Below are 23,166 nucleotides of genomic sequence, written 5' to 3' on the forward strand. Positions count from 1 at the left end.
AACTGCCCAAACTACCAAAATATAAAATACATGTTGTGAGTTAAACCAAGCTATAAGAAGGCATAAAATAATGCGTAAAGACTAGTTTGTTATTGTGATCTGCAACCTAGGTTCCACCTGGTCAGCTCTGCTGCAGTCACTTTATAACCTCTTCTGCCCATAAACAAAGAGTAATTACTGGTTTGTAAGACATTACATCATCATCATTATTACAACTATGACTCTTGACAGATAGTTGCACTGACACTGATGTAAAACTTCACATAAAACTACAGAGGTAGACGAGTTTCTGGACAGCCATAATAGTAGTCTGGGTAAAGATACTCGCTTAATTCCAAAATATAGGTGAGTGATACTATGATCAGCTGAATCCTTCTTAAGTTTTAACAATTGATATGTTCAGGAGGGGACTGGTTACATCCAGAGTGTAAATATAGTAGGAATCCTTTTGAGGTATTTGTTTGGCGTAAAATACAGAAGCCACTGAAAAATGTTTAACAATAGACATGAATTAACCAACATTCACCCTAGTTTTCCTGAATGGTTCCAGCAGTTTAGTGGATTTGTTAAAAAAGCATGACTTCCTTACTAAATTACACCATACATATGAGTTGATATACCCTAGATACAGAGCCCAAATGGTGTGGATTCATCCAATTTGTTCAATTAGGTTAGCAGTTAAAATATTGCTTTGGTTGTAGCTTTTAAAGGGGTTTTTCACTTTCAGCAAGTATAAAATTTGAAAACAAAAACTGTCCTTCTGACAGCCATGAAGTTGTATTTATACCTTGTAAACCTTGGTGAGGATTCTAATTTGGGAGACCACCACTAGCCAGTACGTACTTGGATACTTGTATGGAGTGTTTTTCACTTTCTTGAGGAAAGTGGACAACTCCTTTGAATGGTGGTTACTTAATGAAAATGTGTATTCCAGACAGAGCAAGAGCTTTGGTTGACACTAAAGCATAATGGTTGGTAGAACTTCACGAACTGCAAATACTTGCTTTATTACCTGACCAGTTCATCTAAAAAATGTTCAATAAGACCAAGGAAAGAAGACACAATGGAACTGTGACTGTCTTCCCAGTAGGAGAAAAATGTAACTGCATGCTCAAAAATACAATCTTGCAAACCTAACAGTCCAACACAGTATCGTAACATGTACACAGCATGTGACTCGAAGCTGTATGGTTCTTTTGTTGGCAGATCAATATAGCACAGGGTCATAAACAAAACACTTGGAAATAGAACATATGGGGTAGAGATCATAATGAGAATGAGAAGAACAAGGAAGGTGCCTCTAAGTGCAGAATGACAGCAGTTTATTATAAAACACAGTTTAAAAAGCTCACAAGAAGTGGACGTTTAGTAGGTTCATGATCAAGACATTGGTGGGGCTCCTGTCAATGTCCTGTGCCAGCAGCTGTAAGGGAGAATAGAATCATAAAGTCAAGATGGCCGCTGCTCTTCTGGGCCCACAATGGAAGCATGCCGTGCATGTGGAATGCATACACCGGAAGTAATGTCAGGAAAGGGGCAGTGACACATTTCAGAACATACGTACAAGGCTCCTTCTTGTACGCATGCTGCAAACGCATCATCATCCCTTTTCTGACTTCACTTCTGGCCTGTGTGTTCTACACGCATGGCATGCGTTTCACTGTGGTCCCAGAAGAGCGGTGGCCATCTTGACTTTACGATCCTATCCTCCTTTACAGCTGCTGGTCAGCACAGGGAGATGGGGAGACATTGACAGGAGCCCCACCCATCATTACTTGATGATGAGCATACTAAACGTCCACTTCTTGTAAGTCTTCTAAACTGTGTTTTTTAATAAATGGCTGGCATTCTGTACTCGGAGGCGCCTTCCTTGTTCTTCTCTTTTCCTACTAGAGCTGCATCTACTCTGAAGAGCTTCTGTAATGCTATCCCCAGCTATGCGTCCCTACTATATCTTCTATATCCATACAGGACAGCTCCACCATGCAGAAGCGATGATTCCCTTTCCTTGCTCATGATGAGTAGTGATGGACGAACTTCCGACGGGACGTTTCGCGAAAGCGAAATGCGAACGGACCCAAACGTTCGCGAAACCGAACGTTCGCCGCGGGCCCCATTGACTTCAATGGGAGGCGAACTTTGCAAACCTTCATGTCGAATTTGCGGCCACGTGGTAATTATTAGGGGGTAAAACGTAGTCCCACCATCTGGACAATGACATAATACATGTATGAGGTGAATTTGGGATCGATAACTACAAGCATTTTTATTTTATTTGGGAAATTGTTCTAACAATTCAGGACTATGGAGCTAATGAAGGCAATGGAGGAGAGGGAAGGTCAGGGACCAGGGTAGGCAAAGAAGAGGGTGCAGGAGATGATCACCAGCAGCGTGACATACCGGAATGACACATGCACCGTGATAGAGGCATCTGACAGCAGCACCGTAATACAGAGCACTGACAGCAGCACCGTGACATACAGCGCTGACAGCAGCACCGTGACATACAGCGCTGACAGCAGCACCGTGACATACAGCGCTGACAGCAGCACCGTGACATACAGCGCTGACAGCAGCACCGTGACATACAGCGCTGACAGCAGCACCGTGACATACAGCGCTGACAGCAGCACCGTGACATACAGCACTGACAGCAGCACCGTAAGCAGCCCCAGGAGGAAGTCAGCACAGCACAGGGATGGTGTGATCCCCTCATAATAAGAACCCCCAGGAGGAAGTCAGCACAGCACAGGGATAGTGTGATCCCTTCATAATAAGAACCCCCAGGAGGAAGTCAGCACAGCACAGGGATATCATAAGCAGCCCCAGTAGAAATATGACACCGCTCAACCTCTTCAAAGAGGAGGGTAGGGGCATATAGTACGGTGTGCTTTTTTGGGTCAAGGAAGTGAGCAGACTGTACGTCAGTCCCTATACCGCTGAAGGACTGCTGCAGTATAGGGCAGCGGTCAGCAGTGGTGCACGTCAACCCTATCTATTGTGGACCGATAGCGGTCCTTACAGAACAGCAGACTGTACCGCACTCAAGCCTATGTACCGTAGCACCCTATACCAAGTTACCAGTCCTTATAAGAACTTTTGTGGAACAAGTGAGTTGTGAATGTTTAGCAGACTGCAGCAGAAGGGCAGCAGTCAAGTATAATATCCTTTCTATATTTGGAAGAAAGAATATTATACATGTACAAGCCTATTACTGTACCACTGATACCAGTCCTGAAAAGAACCTTTGTGGAACTAATAATAACAGCAAGTCTTTAAAATTACCCTCACTGCCTGACAACACTGCTTCCTTCCTGTCCCTATACAAATTGGCAAAAAAAGAGAACGATTAGTGGTTACTGGAACAGCTCTTTTGTGGACCTTGATAGTAACAGCTAATGATGATGATGATGATGATGATGATGAAAGACTAATCTGGCTGTCCCTGTAGCATACACCGTCCTTTCCCTTTCTCTAAACTAACAAAAGACACTCAGGCTGCTGCAAGAATCAGCAGCACAGCAAACCTATCAACACCTAACACCTATACCAGTCCTGAAAAGAACTTTTGTGTACCAAATAGCTAGTGGTTTATCTCTCCCTACTCCACACAGGAACCTGTCCCTATCGTAACAGAAGAAAGAATGTAAAATGGCCACCGGATCGGGTGTATTTATAGGTTAGGGGGAATGTCCAAGTGTCCATGTGCTGTCATGTCTCAATTGGCTGTCCTGTATCACATGATAAACGTGTCACCAAAGGTTAAAGTTCTTGTATACATTAAACACGTAAGTCCGCCGCGGCGAACGACGGAAAAAGGCGTTCGAACGTGCGGACCGCGAATGTCGGAAATTCGCCGCGAAACGACCGCCGGGCGAAACGTTCGTCCATCACTAATGATGAGAATGTCCAATTCCCATATTGTTCATCACAATCAACAAAATACGCTTTTTTGCTGACCATAAACAGTAATGTTGGAAACTTGTCAAAAAATGTTTGAGTTGTTGTCTTTGTCTTCTTAACAGGTATCTCCAAAAGATTGCATATTGTTCAGTGCATAACATTTAGACAATTTCTGTGAATTGAGATATTTGTTTGAAAATAAAAATAGATAGACCATGATTAGAAACATGTCTCAGGCATTACCCTCTGTGAGGATAAACTGTGAACTCTGGCATTTTGCATTATTACACAGAGTGTGAAAGGTACTAGCAACTCTATTTTTCAAATATAGTATTCAGCCTAAGATGGAAAACACAGATTTAATTAATAACTATTTATATTAAAATTTTCTGGAAAGAAAGAATGCCTAGATACCCAGTGTGGATAGGTAAAGAAAGAATATGCAATTTCACTGTAATCTTTTCATTGTCAAACAGGAACAGAAATCTTACAAGATTGGACCATTTTAAAGATGGGACCATTTTTCTCCTACTGGGAGTAAGCAGTTCGATTTTTTTCTTAATATGTACAATAAAAAACCTTTTTTAACAACATACCTTTGTCACTTCCATAATAGTAGAAGCTGGATTTGCTTATAGCACACCAACGTTTTTGCCAGTCAGATGCAAAAAAGTTGTGATCTAAAATGGAAAGAAATAACACAGATGTAAAGCATTTTCTTTTACAGTATACTTACCAACATCACCTTTCAGAACATATTTCATGTTGTACCCATATTAAGGGTATAACATGAAACATGTTCAGAGTCCACAGCCCCCACCCAGAAAAGCCCCCCCCCCTTAAGGATTCAGAGTTTTTTCTCCCCACCAGTTCCTGCCATATTTGAATTTGGCGCAACTGTGTATGGTTTCATCCATACAACCATATCATTTATTCACAGAGTTGTGAAAGAAAAAACTACAAGCCCTATCTTCCACTGCAGCAGCAACACTGTAGCTCTTAATGGAGCACTAATACAGGGATGTAAATCTCCTCCAGCTCTATAGCTGAAGGTCTGTACCTTGATACGGATCTGAGCTGAAGGAAAAGTCTGCAGGTGCCAGAGAATTATACCCATAATTCACTAATTATGCAATGATTTGCAGGTTTAAATGCATAAAAATAAGAATTGCATATTTTAGCTTTTTGCAATATGAGAAATTTATTATTTTATTGCAAAGGGTCAAATTCTTATTTCATTTGTCTACATATGAAAATAGACACCTGAATGTCATGTTAAAGAAAGCGCATTGCTTTGTGCAGGTAGTTGCAAGTTATCCCTTGTCTAGTAGATGGCACTGTGGCATTTTACAGATAGAGTGGAGTCTGTTATGGGAATTGTCCCCTCATGGACTCTGTCAATGTCTCAGGGGAGCCAGCTATCTGATTGACCACTGTAACTCCTGGTGACATTTGGTGGCCATCTTGGTCTGGGACCTTATAAAATATGTTACCTGTGTCATTTGGGCACGCCTGGAGTAAATAGCACAGGGAGAGGTTCTTGGTGAGTAGGGTTAGCTCAGGGACAAAGTGGTGGTCTTCCCAGCAGCATTAGAGTGCCCTCCCAATACACACAGCAAACTGCCACCTCTCCAGTGGAAGCCATACTTTGGTAATACAGGCTCATGACTGGTGACACTGTACAAATACCAACTGCTACATTGTTTTATACAAGTGCCTATCGAAACTGTCTTTACTCATTAATGCAGTGGTAACCTACTGTATATATATATTATACAAAATAAACTACAGCATCAAGGAGTGTGTATGGTCTATCCCTGTTTGGGTATCATTTAAAGGAATGGATAAGCCCCCTTGCTATAAAGAGGTGAACTCACAACAGGCATGTTGTCAGTGTGATTGGAACTGTTAGGGGCAGGAAAAAGGCAGAAATATTATACATACTCGATAGATATCATTTAGGCACTTTGAGTAGGCTGCATTTTTTAATGACACGGAGCATGCATCTTTTTATCCAAAAATCCATACTTAACTTAAGTGTGTAGGCAGGTGTTTATTTTAATTCTGTGTTTCTGCATACCGTATGTTGTAATTTTATGGTTTGCAATAGTCATGCCTTGCTCTGTTTTGCGTGTGAGCCTATGTTACTGTGGTTATATATAGAGGACAAGCCAGTCCCATGGAGGTTGCTAGTCCTATGTGCGAAGTGTTGCTAACAAGACCCACTAAAGATGTGATTCCTGTTCTTTGCCATTATCCTTTCAATGAGCTCCTTCTTATGAGGCCAGCAGCTATGGACTTTTCAATAAGGACTTGTTGCTATGGACATTCTCCTTTATTTAATCCTCAAGGTTGAGGCAGACATTACCAGGGATGGCAGCTAGTCTAAAGTGGAAGCAAGTGATAGCTGTGGGTGATAGCAGCCCTTTTGGGTGGAAGGACAGGGGCTCCTTATGTCCCTCACCTCATGGCATGGTACTTATATTGGGATCTGCTCTGGCACAGGGCCTTCCTAGGGACCTGGTCTGGGTAGTGAAAGAGCAAGGCCTTGCAGCTAGTACAAAGTGGTGACTTCCTACAATATGTGTAGATGAAGATATAAATTTGGTACATAAGTGATTATGGAGTTTATGTATTAAGTGTCTAGAGACAGACACAAGGAACTGGTGAGGTATTGGGTGTGCACTGTGCCCCCTTCCTGTAACAGTTATTCACCTGAAAAGAGAGGGTGAGAAGATGGCCGTGTCTGTTGGTTCCAGGGTGGGAACCAAAGTGTGAAGAGTTCACTAAATTGATGTTGGTTTTTAACTTGCTGTCCAGGGGGTGAACACTGTCTCAACTGAACATCATCCATAAGTGTATATGTAGCGCTGACATCCTTGTTTATTGATGTGATTATGCATGCTTTAATGTGAGATATATGTACATTACTGTGGTTTCGTACTAGATCCATGTAGTGACCAAATATGGGTAACGCACCTGTTTATCACTACCTCGGAACAACCTAAAGACTTGTACAGGGACTAACTGTTTGTTTGGATTCTGGAGGTTGACCTTGTTACCCAGGAGTCCGTGTGACCTACCCATGAACACTCTCTTTCACAGTGCATGCTGGGTAGGGGATATAAGGGACAACAGCAGCCATTTTCGATCTTTTGGGGCCACGTTACCTGCCTATGTGGATCTGTGGAGAGGTTTCCCGAGAGACAGTGGCCGACAGCTATCGCAGAGCTCTAGCCTGTTTGTTGTGTGAGGTGACCTGACGGAGCCTGAGAGACGGCAGCCGGATTGAGAAGGTCCAAAGACACTCAGTAGAGAATCGGAGAACCGGATCGATTCAGCGGAGCGATATAGAGCATCTGGCCCAGCTGACAGAAAGACAAGCTACTGTCACTGGATCAAAGTGATCACACGGAACCCTGATCCAGTTGGTGAGCGGGTTATGGCCCACTGTTTGTTAACTTTTGCACGTAGTTAGACTCACATACATGCCTCACTGGAATCTGCAGTTCTGTGGATGTGTAGCAGAGCCACTGACACTGAGCAGACTTAAGGCCTATCTACTTTGGCGCCTCAGCGCTTGTAAATAAGTTACTGGAGTTACCCCCGGAGCATTTCAGCTTAATCCTCCATGAACTTTGGATTACAAATACAAAGGAGTGACTTTAGCTAGCGAAGAAAAGAAGACCCCGGATTAAAGTACTTTAAGTGAGGCCTCACATATAGCCTTTAAAGCAAGGGGAGCTCCCAGGTTCATATAAATATATTTACATACATATGTTATACTCTGTTATATTAATATATATTGTGCTGTCGTGCTATTTTGGGATGACAGCACAATTACTGTAACCACCTGTCTAAATATTTTACAGTAAACAATATTTCTGGTTAAGTATCCAGTTGTGTGCCATATTGTTTTTCCCCACCAGGTGGAGCCAGTGGATCCTGAGGGTACAATAGAGGTACTTTGCATTGTTTCATATTGTACTGTATTACATTGCACCACAGCTGTGCCAAGGGGATTGAGTCAAGTTAGTGGGGTTTCTAGGTAGAGTTCAGGCCTAATCAAAACCAGCAGCTAATTCGGGGGTCAGTGCTACATATATATCTCACAGCAAAAAGGGAGAACTTTTGCACAGACTACATAGACATCATTGAAGCACTTGATGTAAATGACATGTTGAAAAAGACACACTTTAAAAAAAAAAAAAAAATAGGGAATATTGTATTGACTCCATACACAATTACAGTGCTGGACCATTGGAATAGGGCAGTAGAGGCAGCATCAGCTGGTAATGGTGACAAGTCAGCAGCAATGGCAGGGGATGGTAATGGTAGAAGGCCAGCAATAAAGACAGGAAATGGCAATGGCAGCAGTCTAGCAGCAGTGAGGGGAGCTTGTGATGGTGGCATGCCAGCAGAAAGAGCTGGTGATAGTTACAGGCTGACAATGGTAACATGAGCTGGCAACTGTAGAAATTATAATCATTTTTGGTGGTCACATTTCAAGTAAAAGTAGTAGTCATTCACATCAGCTACAGGGTTTTTGTAATTATTGCTGATCCAGGACTGGTTCATTTTTATAAAAATGAGCCAGTCAACTGTGACAGGAGGCAGATACATCTTCCTTCCCCAAATCCACCACATTCTGTGTAGCTCCTGCCACTGTCTCTAAAGTAGGCCAAGAAATTCATCTGCAGCACCTCTTCCAAATGTTAAATTTTTTTGCTTCTTCTGGGATGGCAGCATGAGATCTGCCATTTTCCCATTGTATTTGGGATTCAAAAGAGTGCAAACGCAACAACCAGTAATATTTCTTCTCCTTCGTGATCTGAATCCTGGGGTCCTTGCGCAGGCATTTTCGCATGAATGAGACCATTTGGCACAAACTGTCTGCAGCCGAGGCCCCCAAGTGCCATGGAGGACAACAGTATCCTCAATGAACTTACCCCACTCACTTACAACGCCTGTGTTTTGGGAGGGTTGCATTATATCCCTGAAAGCCTGCCCCATGTCCTCTTCCTCCTCACCACCAGCACTGCAATCTTTCTCCCTTTTTGCTTGCTGCTGTCTCTGCCTCACAGGTACTGTTGTCATTAGCAATTACAGAGAGAGAGAGAAGACAAAGGATTCCACCGTCCCTGAGACAGCAGGAAGTTCTCCACTTCCTCCTGCTGCTGTTTCTCCAGTGCCCAGTGTATTACGCTATGCAGTTTGAGCTTCAGCAGGTACACCAGAAAGATCATGTTGCTGCATCCATATTCTGGTTGTCTCTTTTAACAGTGACAAGATGGTATATGGGTCCTGAATCTGGAGCCACTGGCATGGTGAAAAGAACACCAGATGCCCAGAGCCTGTCTCTGTCCAGTACCTGCACAAGTACTCATTGACAACACACTGCTGCAGGTGCAGTCACTGCAGCATGGCCGATGTTGTGTTCCAATGTGCGGTTGTATTGCATATTGAAAGCAAGCATACTTAACCAGGAACAGCTGCACAACCAGGTTCAGTATGTTTGCCAGGTGAGGTACATGTGTTACCTTTCAACGCTGAAGGGCGGACAGCAGATTGGTGCCATTGTCATACATGACCTTACCTGGCAAGAGATGATGTGGGGTCAGACACCTGTCATCCTGCCCCTGAAGAGCTGCTAGAATATCTGGCCCATGTGGCTCCTGTCTCCCAAGCATGCCAGCTGAAAACAGTATGGCATCATTTTGTCCAGGCTATTTATAGGATCTTGGGTGCTTGGAGAGGAGTGGTGGTTCAGAGAAATCACCACATGAGACCATGGAGGTAACTGCACTTTCCTCCAGCTGAAAAACAGTATGGCAGCATTTTGTCCAGGCTATTTATAGGATCTTGGGTGCTTGGAGAGTAGTGGTGGTTCAGAGGAATCACCACATGAGGCCATGGAGGTAACTGTCCTTTCACCATCAAAATGGTGCAGGACATGCATCCTTCCCAGATGTCAGCAAATGTATCTAGTAGGCCATAAAAAAGAGACAATGCTCCTGCCTATGCTTGAATCCCTTTGGTCTGCTGCTGAAAGAGCCTATATATTTGGGTGAGGTCAGGTGATCTGTTTTCTGTGCCACTTGGATGCCTGTCTGGGTGGACGTGCGTTTTTTTGCTCGGGTTATACAACACATAGGCCCCAGAGATGGGGCCTATCCCAGGCACATCTGGCTGCAGGGCTGTCTGAGGGCCTATCCAGAAGCAAGAGAGCAGAACAGGGTTGGGACTGCAGCTTGAAGTCCAACCAAAAGTGCTGGTTCTGCCAGCTGGAGAACCTGTTGAGGTCGGAGGTAGAGAGAACCTGTCGCTAGTAAGGGACTACCTGCCTTATTACCAGGGACCACAGCGAGTAACTGAAGCAAGTACCGGAGCAATATTCTAACCAGCGGGGGTGAAGTTTGAGAGGTATCTAGAGTGCCAAGCTAGGGACCCAGCAGAGAAGCAGGGTAGGCGCTTGAGGAAGATACCACCGTGAAGATTGGAGGAGCTCAAGGGATTCAGTGGCAGTGAAGAGATGAAAGATCAGGAGCTCAATGTACTGAAGAACTACAAGGAGAGATTGTAGTGGAATAGAAAGGAACTGTTCAGCTTGTGTTTGGAACTGTTAAAGACTGTTACCATAAGATACAGCATTCCTACACATGCAGATGTGGCGTCTTGCTGCATGCCTTTCCCTGCATGGCTGTCATCCTATTGAAGTCTCAGAGTCTGACAATTAATCTTGCAACTTCCTAAGGGTGACCTGGCCCTAACCCTCTCTCCCCCAAAAAAGATTGTTAAGAGAAATAAAACTTTATTTTGCATTCAAGAAGTGCCTGACGCCCAATATCTCTAAAACTCTGCACCCACCATGCCTCACAACCCACCACATACAGAAGGATATCAGCTGTCCCCTGGAGGTCCTCATTAGATCAAAGGAGGCCTACACCTTGCTATACAGGTATGCTACTTCACAGGCAGGTTTAAAGGCTAAGTTTACCTTTACTAACATGTTACAAGTTACACCCGTATTTAACATGTTATTGTGCACCTCTCCCTGCACTCCCTGATCTCCTGTAACTGGTGGGGATTCCTTTCCCTGTCGCAATTTAAAAACAACTCTGTCCGCACTGCAGCATAATTCATTCACACAGATCTGTGAATGAATGGACTACAAGTCCTATTTAAAAAGCCCTAACTGGACCCCACCAGCCTGAACAACTCAAAACCCATCTCCTTGCTCCCATTTACATCAAAACATTTGGAATGCTTAGTTTACAACTGTCTGGGCTCCTACCTCACTGACAACAACCTTCTTGACCCCTTATAGTCCGGCTTTTGCTTACAACACTCCACTGAAACTACCCTACAAAAACTCAGTAATGATTTACTAACTGCTAAAACCAATGGTCACTACTCCATACTCATACTACTAGACCTCTCTGCAGTCTTTGATACTGGTAACCATCCCCTCCTCCTCAAAAAAATCCACCCTCTTGGCCTTCAAGATTCTGCTCTCTTCTTGTTCTCCTCCTACCTATCACAGTGCTCCTTCAACCACACCTATAACTCTATCTCCTCCTCTCCACTTCCTCTTTCTCTAGGGGTCCCCCAAGGTTCTGTCCTCGGACCCCTCCTCTTCTCCATCTACACCTCCACCCTTGGTCACTTGATAAACTTCCATGGCTTCCAGTACCATCTCTATGCTGACGACACACAAATCTATCTCTCTACTCCTTACCTCACTCCTTCAGTCTCCTCTTGTTTTATTAACTTAATAACTGACATGTCAGCATGGATGTCATACCACTTCCTCAAAATAAATCTTTCAGCTCATAATATTTTCTCTTGCACTTGCTCCCTCCCCTGACTTCTCCACCAAGATAAATAATACAACCGTTAGTCCCTCCCCTCATGCCAGGGTGCCAGGTGTAATCCTCTACAAAGTACTCCCCTTTTTAATCATTGAAACCACTAAGCAACTTATTCACTCCTGCTATCTCTCGCATTGACTATTGTAACTCCCTCCCTCATTAGCCTACCTCTCCATAAGCTATCTCCTCTGCAGTCTATCATGAATGCTGCTGCCAGACTCATCCACCTTACCAACCATTCAGTGTCCGGCACCCCTCTCTGCCAATCCCTCCACTGGCTTCCCATTGCCCAACGAATAAAATTCAAAACACTAACAATAACATGCAAAGCCATCTACAGCTCTGCCCCGAACTACATTTCCAATCTTGTCTCCAAATATCACAAAAACACTGTCCGCTCTGCTCCTCCCAAGACTTCCTGCTGTCTCCAGGACTTTTCCAGATCCTCTCCCATCCTTTGGAACTCCCTGCCCCAATCTATCCGGCTATCTCCTCCTCTGTCCACTTTTAGGTGATCCCTGAAAACTCTTATCTTCAGGAAAGCCTATCCTGGCTTCAGCTAATAACCAAATCTTCTATTTTTACCTTGAGTTCATCCCTCACAGTTATTACCTTTTGTTCCACCAGCCCCTCCATATTAGATTGTGGAGCAGGGCCCACCTAACCCTCTTGTATAGAATTGCATTGTTGCTGTATGGTCTCCCTTTATATTGTGAAGCTCTGCACAAACTGTTGGCGCTATATAAATTATGTATAATAATAATAACACAAGTCCCATCTGCCATCGCGCCAGACAGTCTGTAGTTTTCATTGAACTGCAGGGGCGTTGATGAACATTCTCGTAGTTCATTGCTCTTCTTGCTTTTCAGTAACTGTCTGCCCGGATGGGGAAGTATGAGCAGACAGCTGTATGAGCCTGATATTGCACCCACCCTCTACTGAATGCAGGTGCAATGCTCTGCAGGCTCCTAAAAAAAAAAAAAAATCTGTATAAATGCACATTTTTCTTAGCTGCAAAAAGTATGCATTTATATATTTTTTTAAAAACAAGTAAATCTATCTTTAATGCATCAACCAAGCTAGTTCTTTAAAGGAATTTAGCATTTTTAATGTTTCACTTTGAAGTTAATTGAAAAGAAAAACCTGCTCCCCCCTGAACAATATTCTTAAAAAAAATTTTTTTAAGCCGCTGGAAGTGCTCAGCTCCCTGTTTCCTTTTGTTTAACAATCCTTTATCTATAAGACTTGTAAAAGGAGAGAATTGATTTTCAAGATTCACCTCCTATTGAGGTCAATATGTTTGCATTAAATATTGTAATTTGGGGAATTTACAATGAATTCATCGAACAGCCCCTGAATCAGACCCAAGTACATATGCCCATCACTAATTATTGGTAATTGGTTGCTATGGCTGTGAATGATTTCATTAGTTTGCAACTGGAATCATACACATGGCTTGAGTTTAGGTTGAACTTGTGGTCAGGCTGAACCAAAGTTCACCCCTACTCTTTACAACTGATACTATATGATTATTTTAGGAGAGATTATGGAGATTTCTAACCACATCAGAAAAGCTCAGTTTCAATAGGTAATTCACAAACCTTTCCTGCGCTTCTCCAGATATCCTGCTTTTGATACGATGAGATCCTGAGCAGCCACTGGTTGATTTCCTTAAAAAATGAACATAAATGTTTCAGAATAATATCATCATTGTAAAATGTTGTCAAGTAGAAAAACAGTTAGTTATGTATTTGTTTTAACCACTTCAGCCCCAGAGCATTTGGCTGGCCAAAAACCAGAGCACTTTTTGCGATTCTGCACTGCGTCATTTTAATTGACAATTGCGCGGTCGTACGACGTGGTTCCCAAACAAAATTGACGTCCTTTTTTCACCACAAATAGAGCTTTCTTTTGGTGGTATTTGATCACCTCTGCAGTTTTTATTTTTTGCGCTATAAACAAAAAAATAGTGACAATTTTGAAAAAAACGCATTATTTTTAACTTTTTGCTATAATTAATATCCCCAAAAAACATATGAAAAAAAAAGCAATAAGCGTTTACTGATTGGTTTGTGTAAAAGTTGTAACGTCTACAAAATAGCGGATAGTTTTATAGTATTTTTATAAAAAAATTTTTTTTACTAGTAATGGCGGTGATCAGTGATTTTTATTGCGACTGCTACATTATGGCGGACACATCACACACTTTTGGCGCTATTTTGGGACCTTTCACATTTATACAGTGATCAGTGCGATTAAAAATACAGTGAAGGGGTTAACCAAGGGGGGCGCTGCAAGGGTTAAGTGTGTCCTAGGGAGTGATTATAACTGTGGGGGAGGGGCTGTGTGTGACCCGACACTGATCACCGCTCCAGATTACAGGGAGCTGTGATCACCTGTCACTAGGCAGAACAGGGAAATGCTGATTTACATCAGCATTTCCCCATTCTTCCTCTCAGTGAGATGATTGCGGATATACCCATGGACATGGAGTCCACGTGACACATTTTCAGATTCACGGAGCTCGCGGCGGGCACGTGCGCACCTGCTATCCAAGCCTCGTGAGATCACATACAATAACGTGATTTTGCACAGCAGAGCCAACCTGTCACAGTAAAACTGCGGCGGCTGGTCCGTAAGACACACGCCTAAATCACATTTCCAAACAGTTATAAGAGAAAAGTGTTCATTCATTATTTCACTATTTTTTTTAAAACAAAATTTAGCGTTGTGTAGAAACAGAATAGTAAAGAAAAATAAATCACAATGGTTTTGAGTCAATTTTATTTAAAGCGATTTAAAGGTTCTTTAACCACCTCAATACAGTGCACTTACACTTTTTTTTATTTTTTTACAATTTTCAGCTTTCAGCGCTCTCACAGTTTGAATGACAATTACTCAGTCATGCAACACTGTACCCATATGAAACTTGTATCCTTTTTTCACACAAATAGAGCTTTCTTTTGATGACATTTAATCACTAGTGTTTTTTTATTTTTTGTGCTTTTTTACAAAATTGTCATATTATCAGGTTATTTCTCACACACAGCATATGCATACAACAAATTACACCCCAAAATACATTCTGCTACTCTTCCAGAGCATGGTGATACCACGTGTGAGACTTTTACACAGCCTGGCCACATACAGAGGACCAACATTGAAGTAGCACCTTCATTTATGGGTTCTAGGAGCATAAATTACATATCTCATTTCTCGACCACCTATTACAATGTTGAAGGCCCTGGAGCACCAGGACAATGGAATTGCCCACAAAATTACCCCATTTTGGAAAGAAAACACCCTAATATAATGAATATTTTGAACGGTTCATTTTTTTTCCAGAAGTTTTTGGACAATGTGGGAAAAAATGAAAACACATTTTTTTTTACACAAAGTTGTCGATTTATAAGATATTTCTAACACATATCATGTATATAGCAAAAATTACACCCCAAAATACATTCTGATACTCTTCCCGAGTATGGAGATACCACATGTGTGAGACTTTTGCACAGCCTGTAGGCGTTCTTGGAGCATAAATTACACATCTCATTCCATTCCTACCTATCACACTTTTGAAAGTTTTTGAGCACCAGGACAGTGGAATTACCCACAAAATTACCCCATTTTGGAAACACCCCAATGTATTTTCTTTGAGGCATGAGCTGCAAATAGGTACTCGAGTACTCTGATGGGCTGCAGATAGGTACTCGGGTACTCTGATGGGCTGGTGACATGTACTCGGGTACTCTGATTGGCTTGTGACAGGTACTCGGGTACTCTGATGGCCTAGTGACAAATACTTGGGTACTTTGATGGCCTGGTAACACATACTCGGGTACTCTGATGGCCTGGTGACAGGTACTGGGGTACTCTGATGGCCTGGTGACAGGTATTCAGGTACTTTGATGGCCTAGTTAGGCCGTGTACACACGGGCGGACTGTTCGTCCAACTTTGTCCGCTGAACAGTGTTTCAGCAGACAGTCCGCTCGTGTGTGGGCTTCAGCGGACAGTTTCAGCGGACAGTCTGACGAACAAAGTTTTTCGGAATTTCCGTAAGACTGTCCGCTGAAACTTGGTTTGAGCGGACAGTCCGCTCATGTGTAGGCTTGTTCATCAAACTAAGTTCCGCGCATGCTCAGAAAGGATTTACACGCCGAAGGTTGCATTGCAGTGTATAGGACTTCGAATCTCTCGTCCCGCCGTACGTGCCGTTCACGTCATCGCGCAAGTTTTCAGCGGACTGTTCGTTCGTCGTGTGTGGTCAAGTCCGCTCATGCTAATTTTGAGCGGACTGTTTGTCAAACTGTTTGACGAACAAAGTTGGGCGAACAGTCCGCCCGTGTGTACGCGGCCTTACAGGTACTCTGGTACTCTGATGGCCTGGTGACAGGTACTCGGGTACTCTGATGACATGGTGACTGGTATTCGGGTACTATGAAGGGTAGTGACAGATACTCAGGTATTCATATGGACTGTGACAGGTACTCAGGTACTCGGGTACTCATATGGACTGTGACAGGTACTCAAGTACTCTGATGCACTGAGACAGGTACTCGGGTACTCAGATGGTCTGTGACAGGTACTCGGGTACTCAGATGGACTGTGACAGGTACTCTGATGGACTGTGACAGGTACTCAGATGAACTGTGACAGGTACTTTGATGGGTGGTGACAGGACTATGATGGGTGATGACAGGTCCTCTTTATTGGGGGGGGCAATCGGTGTGGTTGGTGTGTACTGTAAGTGGTAACGAGATGTTATAGCAATCTCCTTCTCACACATGATTGGTGTGTGAGGAGAACCCGGTAACATCTTGTTACCGTGGTTTGTTGACATTTAGTGATCGGCTGTGAAAGGATCACAGCCGGCCAATGGCTGTTTACCAGCATTGGTGACGAGCAGTGTTCCCGGGAACACGGCGCAAACCGATGTGCACTCGCAGGGCGCTTGCACGTGTCATGGACGCACTGCACATGACACTGCGACTGGCCACAGGCGCATGGGTTCATTGACATGTGTTCCAGTCCACAGGCATCCAGCGGTGAATAGACGTGCGCCAATGCGCATGCGCCGATCATGGAGATCGTGCACACATACACAATAATGCAGCTTTGGCGCCCAGTGATCTTTAAAAGGGGCCATTCAGAATGCACTCTTGCTGTCTGAACTGCAGCTCATCCTGTAACCCGATCCTGAACCTGCATCTGCTTCAGTGTTAACCCGTCTCTCCTGACCTTGCTGCTGTCTCCAATCCTGACCCCTTGGCTTGCCTTTGACCTGCTCTGTGTACCTGTTTGTCTGATCTCCTGTTGCTGATCCTGCCTGAACTTTGACCATTCTTTGCCTGCCACTTCTGTCTGATTGATCCACTGTTACGACCTGGCTTGTCTGACTCTGCTCCTGCCTGCTGCCCTGCGCTTGTGAGCACTTGATTACAGTCCTGCATCTGTGTGCATCTGCCTGCTGCTCCACCTGCCTACAGTCCTGCATCTGTGCACATCTGTCTGCTGCTTCTCATCGTTCTTGCATCCACAGCAACCAAGCCTGTTCCTGTCTCTGTCAAGCAGACATCATCTTCAGCCAAGCGAACCCTGCAGGCTCTCATACCCCACTCTGCTCCGAGGGTCACTGTTCCCACTCCAGTGATCCCGGAACCAGAGCCGTATGAGAGGTCTCCCCCTGCACATCAGGCTCACCTCCAAGGTACGTGTCAATGCGCATGCTCTGTGCACAATGGGGTGGAACCATCTGTGATCTGCCATTATTTCATCACAGGTGATCACGTGGTAAACAGCCATGCCCAATGGCTGTTCCCCCCCCTCGGTGGCGAGCGGTGTCTCCGTGGCACGCCGCCACCAAAGGAGCAGGGATGTGCACACACGATCTTGTGCATTCCCTGTTTAAATGGGAGGACGTCATATGACGCCCTCCCGCAACGAGAGCAGCACCGCCTGGCCATCATATGACAGCCGGCAGTTGGCAAGTAGTTAACCACTTCGCATCAAGGCCAATTCTGACATTTCTCTCCTACATGTAAAATTCATAATTTTTTTGCTAGGAAATTACATAGAGCCCCCAAATATTATATATGTTTTTTAGCAAAGACCCTAGAGAATACAATGGAGGTCGTTGCAACTTTTTATCTCGCACGGTATTTGCGCAGCAATTTCTTGAACATGTTTTCTTCAAAAAAAAAACAGTTTCATGCTTTTAAAAAAAACAAAAAACATAATGCATAATGTAAAAGATGAAGATATGCCGAGTAAATAGATACCCAACATGTCACGCTTAAAAATTGCACATGCTTGTGGAATGGCGCCAAACTTTGGTATTTAAAAATCCTCATAGGTGACGCTTTACATTTTTTTACTGGTTACATGTTTTGAGTTACAGAGGAGGTCTAGGGCCAAAATTATTGCTTTCGCTCTAACGTTCGCAGCAATACCTCACATGTGTGGTTTGAACACCGTTTTCATATGTGGGTGGGACTTACATATGCGTTTGCTTCTGCGTATGAGCTCACTGGGACAGGGGCGCTTTAAAATTTTTATTTTTTTAATTGTTAATTTTACTTTTATTTTTTTAGTTTGACACTTTAAAAAAAAAAAATGTGATTACTTTTATTCCTATTACAAGGAGTGTAAACATCTCTTGTAATAGGAATATGGCATGATCGGACCTATTTACAGTGAGATATGGGGTCAATAAGACCCCATATCTCACCTCTAAAAAAAAAAAAAACATCACGACTTCCCAGCCAAGGTGGCGCCGTTATTTGAATGCAGAGGCTGGGCGTGACGTCATAACCGGCCTCCGAACGATCATAGAGACTCCGGCGACCATCTGGACCACCGGAAATCTCTATGATCACCATCCGGGGGCCGGCGGATCCTGTGTCCGACTCACCGATGGAAGCGGTGAGTCGGTAGAAGCACCGGAGGGCGACGGGAGGGGCCCGTAAGAACGATCAAGCGGCAGAACAGCCGCTATGATCAATCTTATGGTGCAGGGAATAGCTGGCTGAAAATGCCGATATCTGAATGATGTCTGTAGCCTCAGGCATCATTCAGATATAACCCCGGAAAATCGAGGCCATCATATGACGTACCTTGGGTGCCAAGTGGTTAAAAAAAATAACAAACATGTTATACTTATCTGTTCTGTTCAATGGTTTTTCACAGAGCAGTCCTGATCATCCTCTTCTGGGGTCCAACGGCAGCACTCTGGGCTCCTCCTCTTCTCCATGCGCCACCACAGGAAGCCACTTCCCATGGTGGTACACATGTGTGCTCCATCTTTAGTCGGGCTGTATGTGTCTATCTCACAGAATTTGATTGAGTGAGTGCTGCTTTCGGGCACAATCCTGGATCGAGATTGGGCTCAGGTAAGTATTTAGGGGGGCTGGGGGGACCTGAACATGAAAGGTTTTTTACCTAAATGCAGAGGATGCATTAGGGTAAGAAACCTATATCCTTTACAACCGCTCTAAAGTATATGTAAACTCTAAATAGATGACATTTGTTTTGCTAAGAGCAATGTTATTTTTTTAATAAAGTAATGTTTTCATATTTTTTTCATTCTTTGTTCTCAGTGCCATTGACCTTTCCGATGCCTCTTTACAGCCTCATATCGATGCATCCACTTTAACATACTGTGACAACATTGGACAGAGCCTATACATTGTGTGTTGGAACAGCTGCTTGTACTCTCCATTGGGAGGGTGTGACAGGGCAAAAAGCAGGGGAACAATTCAGAGATAGGGATAGAGCTTTGTCATCCTAAGAAAGAACGTGTAAGCACAAGGAGCTTTATGACAGGATCACAAATACATAAAAGAGAGCTGTTTTACCTGCCAGAGTAAGCAGGTGCAGTTAGCTTGTCTGCCACTAGGTGGCTCTGTCCCATAGTAGTGTAATCAGGTGCTAGGTCCAATTTAGTCAGAGCACCACTGTAGTGATGTCATGAGTGAATCAGTGGGCATATATTTCCAGGTTGAGAGGAGACTAGGGTGGTTGGGACATGAGCCAGATACCCCACCATAATGCAGATGTAGTCAGCTAAGTGGAGGCCCTGGGCAGGGTGAAGTAGCCCTGCATTCAGAAGAGCCAGCTGTACTCATCCTGTCTCTTTTGGTGGTGGGGGCTAGAGGCATCTCAGACCAATCCTGGTCTTCTCTCAAGTAAGTCTATCCCCCTGGGGGACCTGGGGAAATGTACTAAAGCCAGAGGTGAAGCTCAAGAATTACAGGTATAGCTGGACACAGATAGTCTAGGGCAAGTCAGAGTCCTCTGAGTGATTAACAATGACCCTGTGAAGGAGAGAGACTGTGTAAAGGGAAGATGGCTTAATGGTGAACTGTTGTATGCTGCTTTCACATGTGACTGCTGTGGATCTGTGTGACTGTCAAAGTACTGCCAAGTGACCCTGGATAGTATGTCTAGGAGATGCAATTGTAAATGCCATCTTTTGAAGTAACATGCAGTGCAGCAACTTCATTTCTTTTGTGTGGACATTCCTTTCTTCCAAATATAAAGGCTAATGGCCAGGGATGTCATGGGAAGGCTTCTGGCAAGGAGTGAGCACAACATGTCGGAGGTTTAGGGCTTCAAGCAGATGGGCTGTTTTAGCATGAAGAAGTCGGACAGGGACTTGTACCAGTTGGTGCCAAACACCGGCCAATCACAAGCCCCACAAGAGAATTTGTACTTTTATCCATCCAATCATAGGATTTACTAAGCTCCATCCCATAATATAATCAAGTGGATGACACCACTTGCTGTTAAGTAATATAGTAGTGATCTCACCTCACCTCCAGCCTGATCACTGGACAAAGATGGAATAACAGCAGATTGATAAGGTTGCCTCCCTATTCATTTTGCTCTTTCATGTTTCTTGCCAACATATGTGCCTGGAGAAAACCCAACTGGCTTCCACCCTCTAACCCCCAGGCTGAGTGCTGCTATATAGGAAATACCAAATCAAATTCATGTTCCTACACTAGTTGCATTAAAAATTGCACATTTAATGATTTATTCATGAATCCATGGCTGCATTATTTACGTCTTTTCTATCTGCCCGAAGTTCAGATTCAAATATGAAACTATCCCTTGATAGCAATGATAGCAATGTTGTTAATTGGTGGCAGAAGCTAGATTCCATGAAACTCCAGTACACAGAAGAAAATAAATTCACAAAAATTTGACACAAGGCTCCGTATGATTACTCTTGTGAAAAAAACAGAAGCTGAAATACGGACACTTCATCACTACCATTTACAGCTTAACTCACAGCGTAACAAATAGTTCTTCACTTTGTGCAAATGTTTTAAAAAAATGTAATCATGTAATGACAGCTAGAAGGAAAAAAATAGACGAGAGGTTCAGCAAGGTCTACAGGACACATCATCTAAATTAGCCCTATTACGAGAAGCTGTAGCAGTAAAATAAGAAATACAATGAAAACATCGTAATTCAGGAGCCATTTTTTAAATCTGCAAGACAGTAGCAGCAAAATGAGCATCTGAGAAATTCATCTTTCTTAATAACCTGTGCCAAGTAGAGAAAAAGCACTCCACTCCAAAGGGTCTATCAGATATTTTGAATATTGCGCTGACTGAATTTCCGTCAAGTGGGAGCGGACAAACTGTGACATTTCCTGCTTTTAACACTGCACAAACGTATCTTTAATACAAACAGATAAGATTACCGTATCATTGTCTCTGTTAACAGCAAAGATGCCCTTTTGGTGACAACTGTCTGAATTTTTTTTCCTTTGTTTTGCTTCGGCATGTAACCTAGAATACTGTGGAGTAGCACAGCTCCAATTTAGACAACTCAGAGACTCTTATTAGACAGCCTATTTTTTTCCAGTATTTTACCTTTCTTTCTAGACAGCTTGATTTGACTAACTAATGTAACTCTACCTTTGTTAAGAAAAAAATAAATAATCCCTTCTGGGCAATCAGTGTACATTGCAAGTATTTTACCTGAAATTGTTCTTTATGATGTGCAAAGTGCATATGAATGATTTTCTTATTATCAATCAGTGGATGCACTTGCAGTGTTCTAATGAGGAAAGCTGCAGGATCTGCATTCCTTTAGAAGTGATTAACCTTTTGGGAGTATCTCACCAAAAATGTAACTTTTGTTACAGAAGATGCCTAAAATCTGACTTGTATCTTAGGGGTTGATTTACTAAAACTGGTGCAGCTGATAAAAACTGATAAGCTTCCAATTTTTATTTTTCACAACTTAATTGAACAAGCTGAAGTTAGAAACTGATTTTTTACCATGCACAGCTGCACTCTTTGCATTCTTCAGTTTTAGTAAATCAACCCCTATGTGTAGACTTCTGAAAAAATCAGTGAGCAAATCATACAAGCAGGAAATTACATTTCGAGGTGGGGGGTGTTCCATACACCAGATCTGTACAGAAGGCCTCCATATTGCTTTGAATTTTACTGAAAATTACAGCAAAGGAGATTGAAAAGGAAAGGTATTTTTTTAAAATATGCAATTACAATATGGCTTGTGTAGCAATCATATATGCTATATTATTTTTCTTATTTGCTATTTTTTCCCACAGAAGTGGAGCTGCCCTTTAAGTTATTAAAGATCGATGTCTTAGATCCCTTTTTAAAGTAAGGTGAATGCACAAGAAAAAAAAATATATATATATTTTAGATTGTATATAAATTTAGTGCCTTGAAAAAGTATTCACACCCCTTGAAATTTTCCACATTTTGTCATGTTACAACCAAATGTATTTTATTGAGATTGTATGTTATAGACCAACACAAAGTTACACGTAATTGTGAAGTGGAAGGAAAATTATAAATTGTTTTAAAAACATTTTACAAATAAATATGTGAAAAGTATTGCGTGCATTTGTATTCAGCCAATAACTTGTAGTACCCCTTTTGCTGCAATTACAGCTGCAAATCTTTTTGAGGATTTCTTTACCAGCTTTGCACTTCTAGAGAGTGACATTTTTGTCCAGTCTTCTTTGCACAATAGCTCAAGCTCTGTCAGATTGGACGGAGAGCGTCTGTGAACAGCAATTTTCAAGTCTTGACACAGATTCTCAATTGAATTTAGGTCTGGACTTTGACTGGGCAATTCTAACACATGAATATGCTTTGATCTAAACCATTCCATTGTAGCTCTAGCTGTATGTTTAGAGTATACAAGTAAAGGCGCAGGGAACTAGAGCAATAGGTATCCCGCAGTGTTAAAAAGCTTAAGTTAAAAGCATAATGATTTATGCACAAATAAAATAACAAGAGTCCATAGTCTTGTGATATATTAAAAAGTACAAGGAGCATATGGGATGGTGATAGGGGGCAGGGCCATCTTTAACCACTTGCAGACCGGACCATTTTGCTG

The 23,166-nt window shown here is 42.9% G+C and overlaps 1 protein-coding gene across 1 annotated transcript in view; it reads right to left on the minus strand.

Annotated features, from left to right (window-relative positions):
• The window catches only part of SKAP2 (src kinase associated phosphoprotein 2), a 422,242-nt gene that overhangs the window by 138,379 nt on the left and 260,697 nt on the right, over positions 1-23,166 (minus strand). Inside the window, exons 5-6 of the mRNA XM_077491326.1 lie at positions 13,376-13,444; positions 4,500-4,583 (exon numbers count right to left, since the gene is read on the minus strand). Coding sequence (XP_077347452.1) covers positions 4,500-4,583; positions 13,376-13,444 — 153 coding nt within the window. The remainder of the gene's footprint in view (positions 1-4,499; positions 4,584-13,375; positions 13,445-23,166) is intronic.

The sequence above is a fragment of the Lithobates pipiens genome, unplaced genomic scaffold (genome assembly GCF_037356315.1).
Source record: "Lithobates pipiens isolate NorthernLeopardFrog02 unplaced genomic scaffold, aLitPip1_a1.2 Scaffold_19, whole genome shotgun sequence".
NCBI classification, from domain to species: domain Eukaryota; kingdom Metazoa; phylum Chordata; class Amphibia; order Anura; family Ranidae; genus Lithobates; species Lithobates pipiens.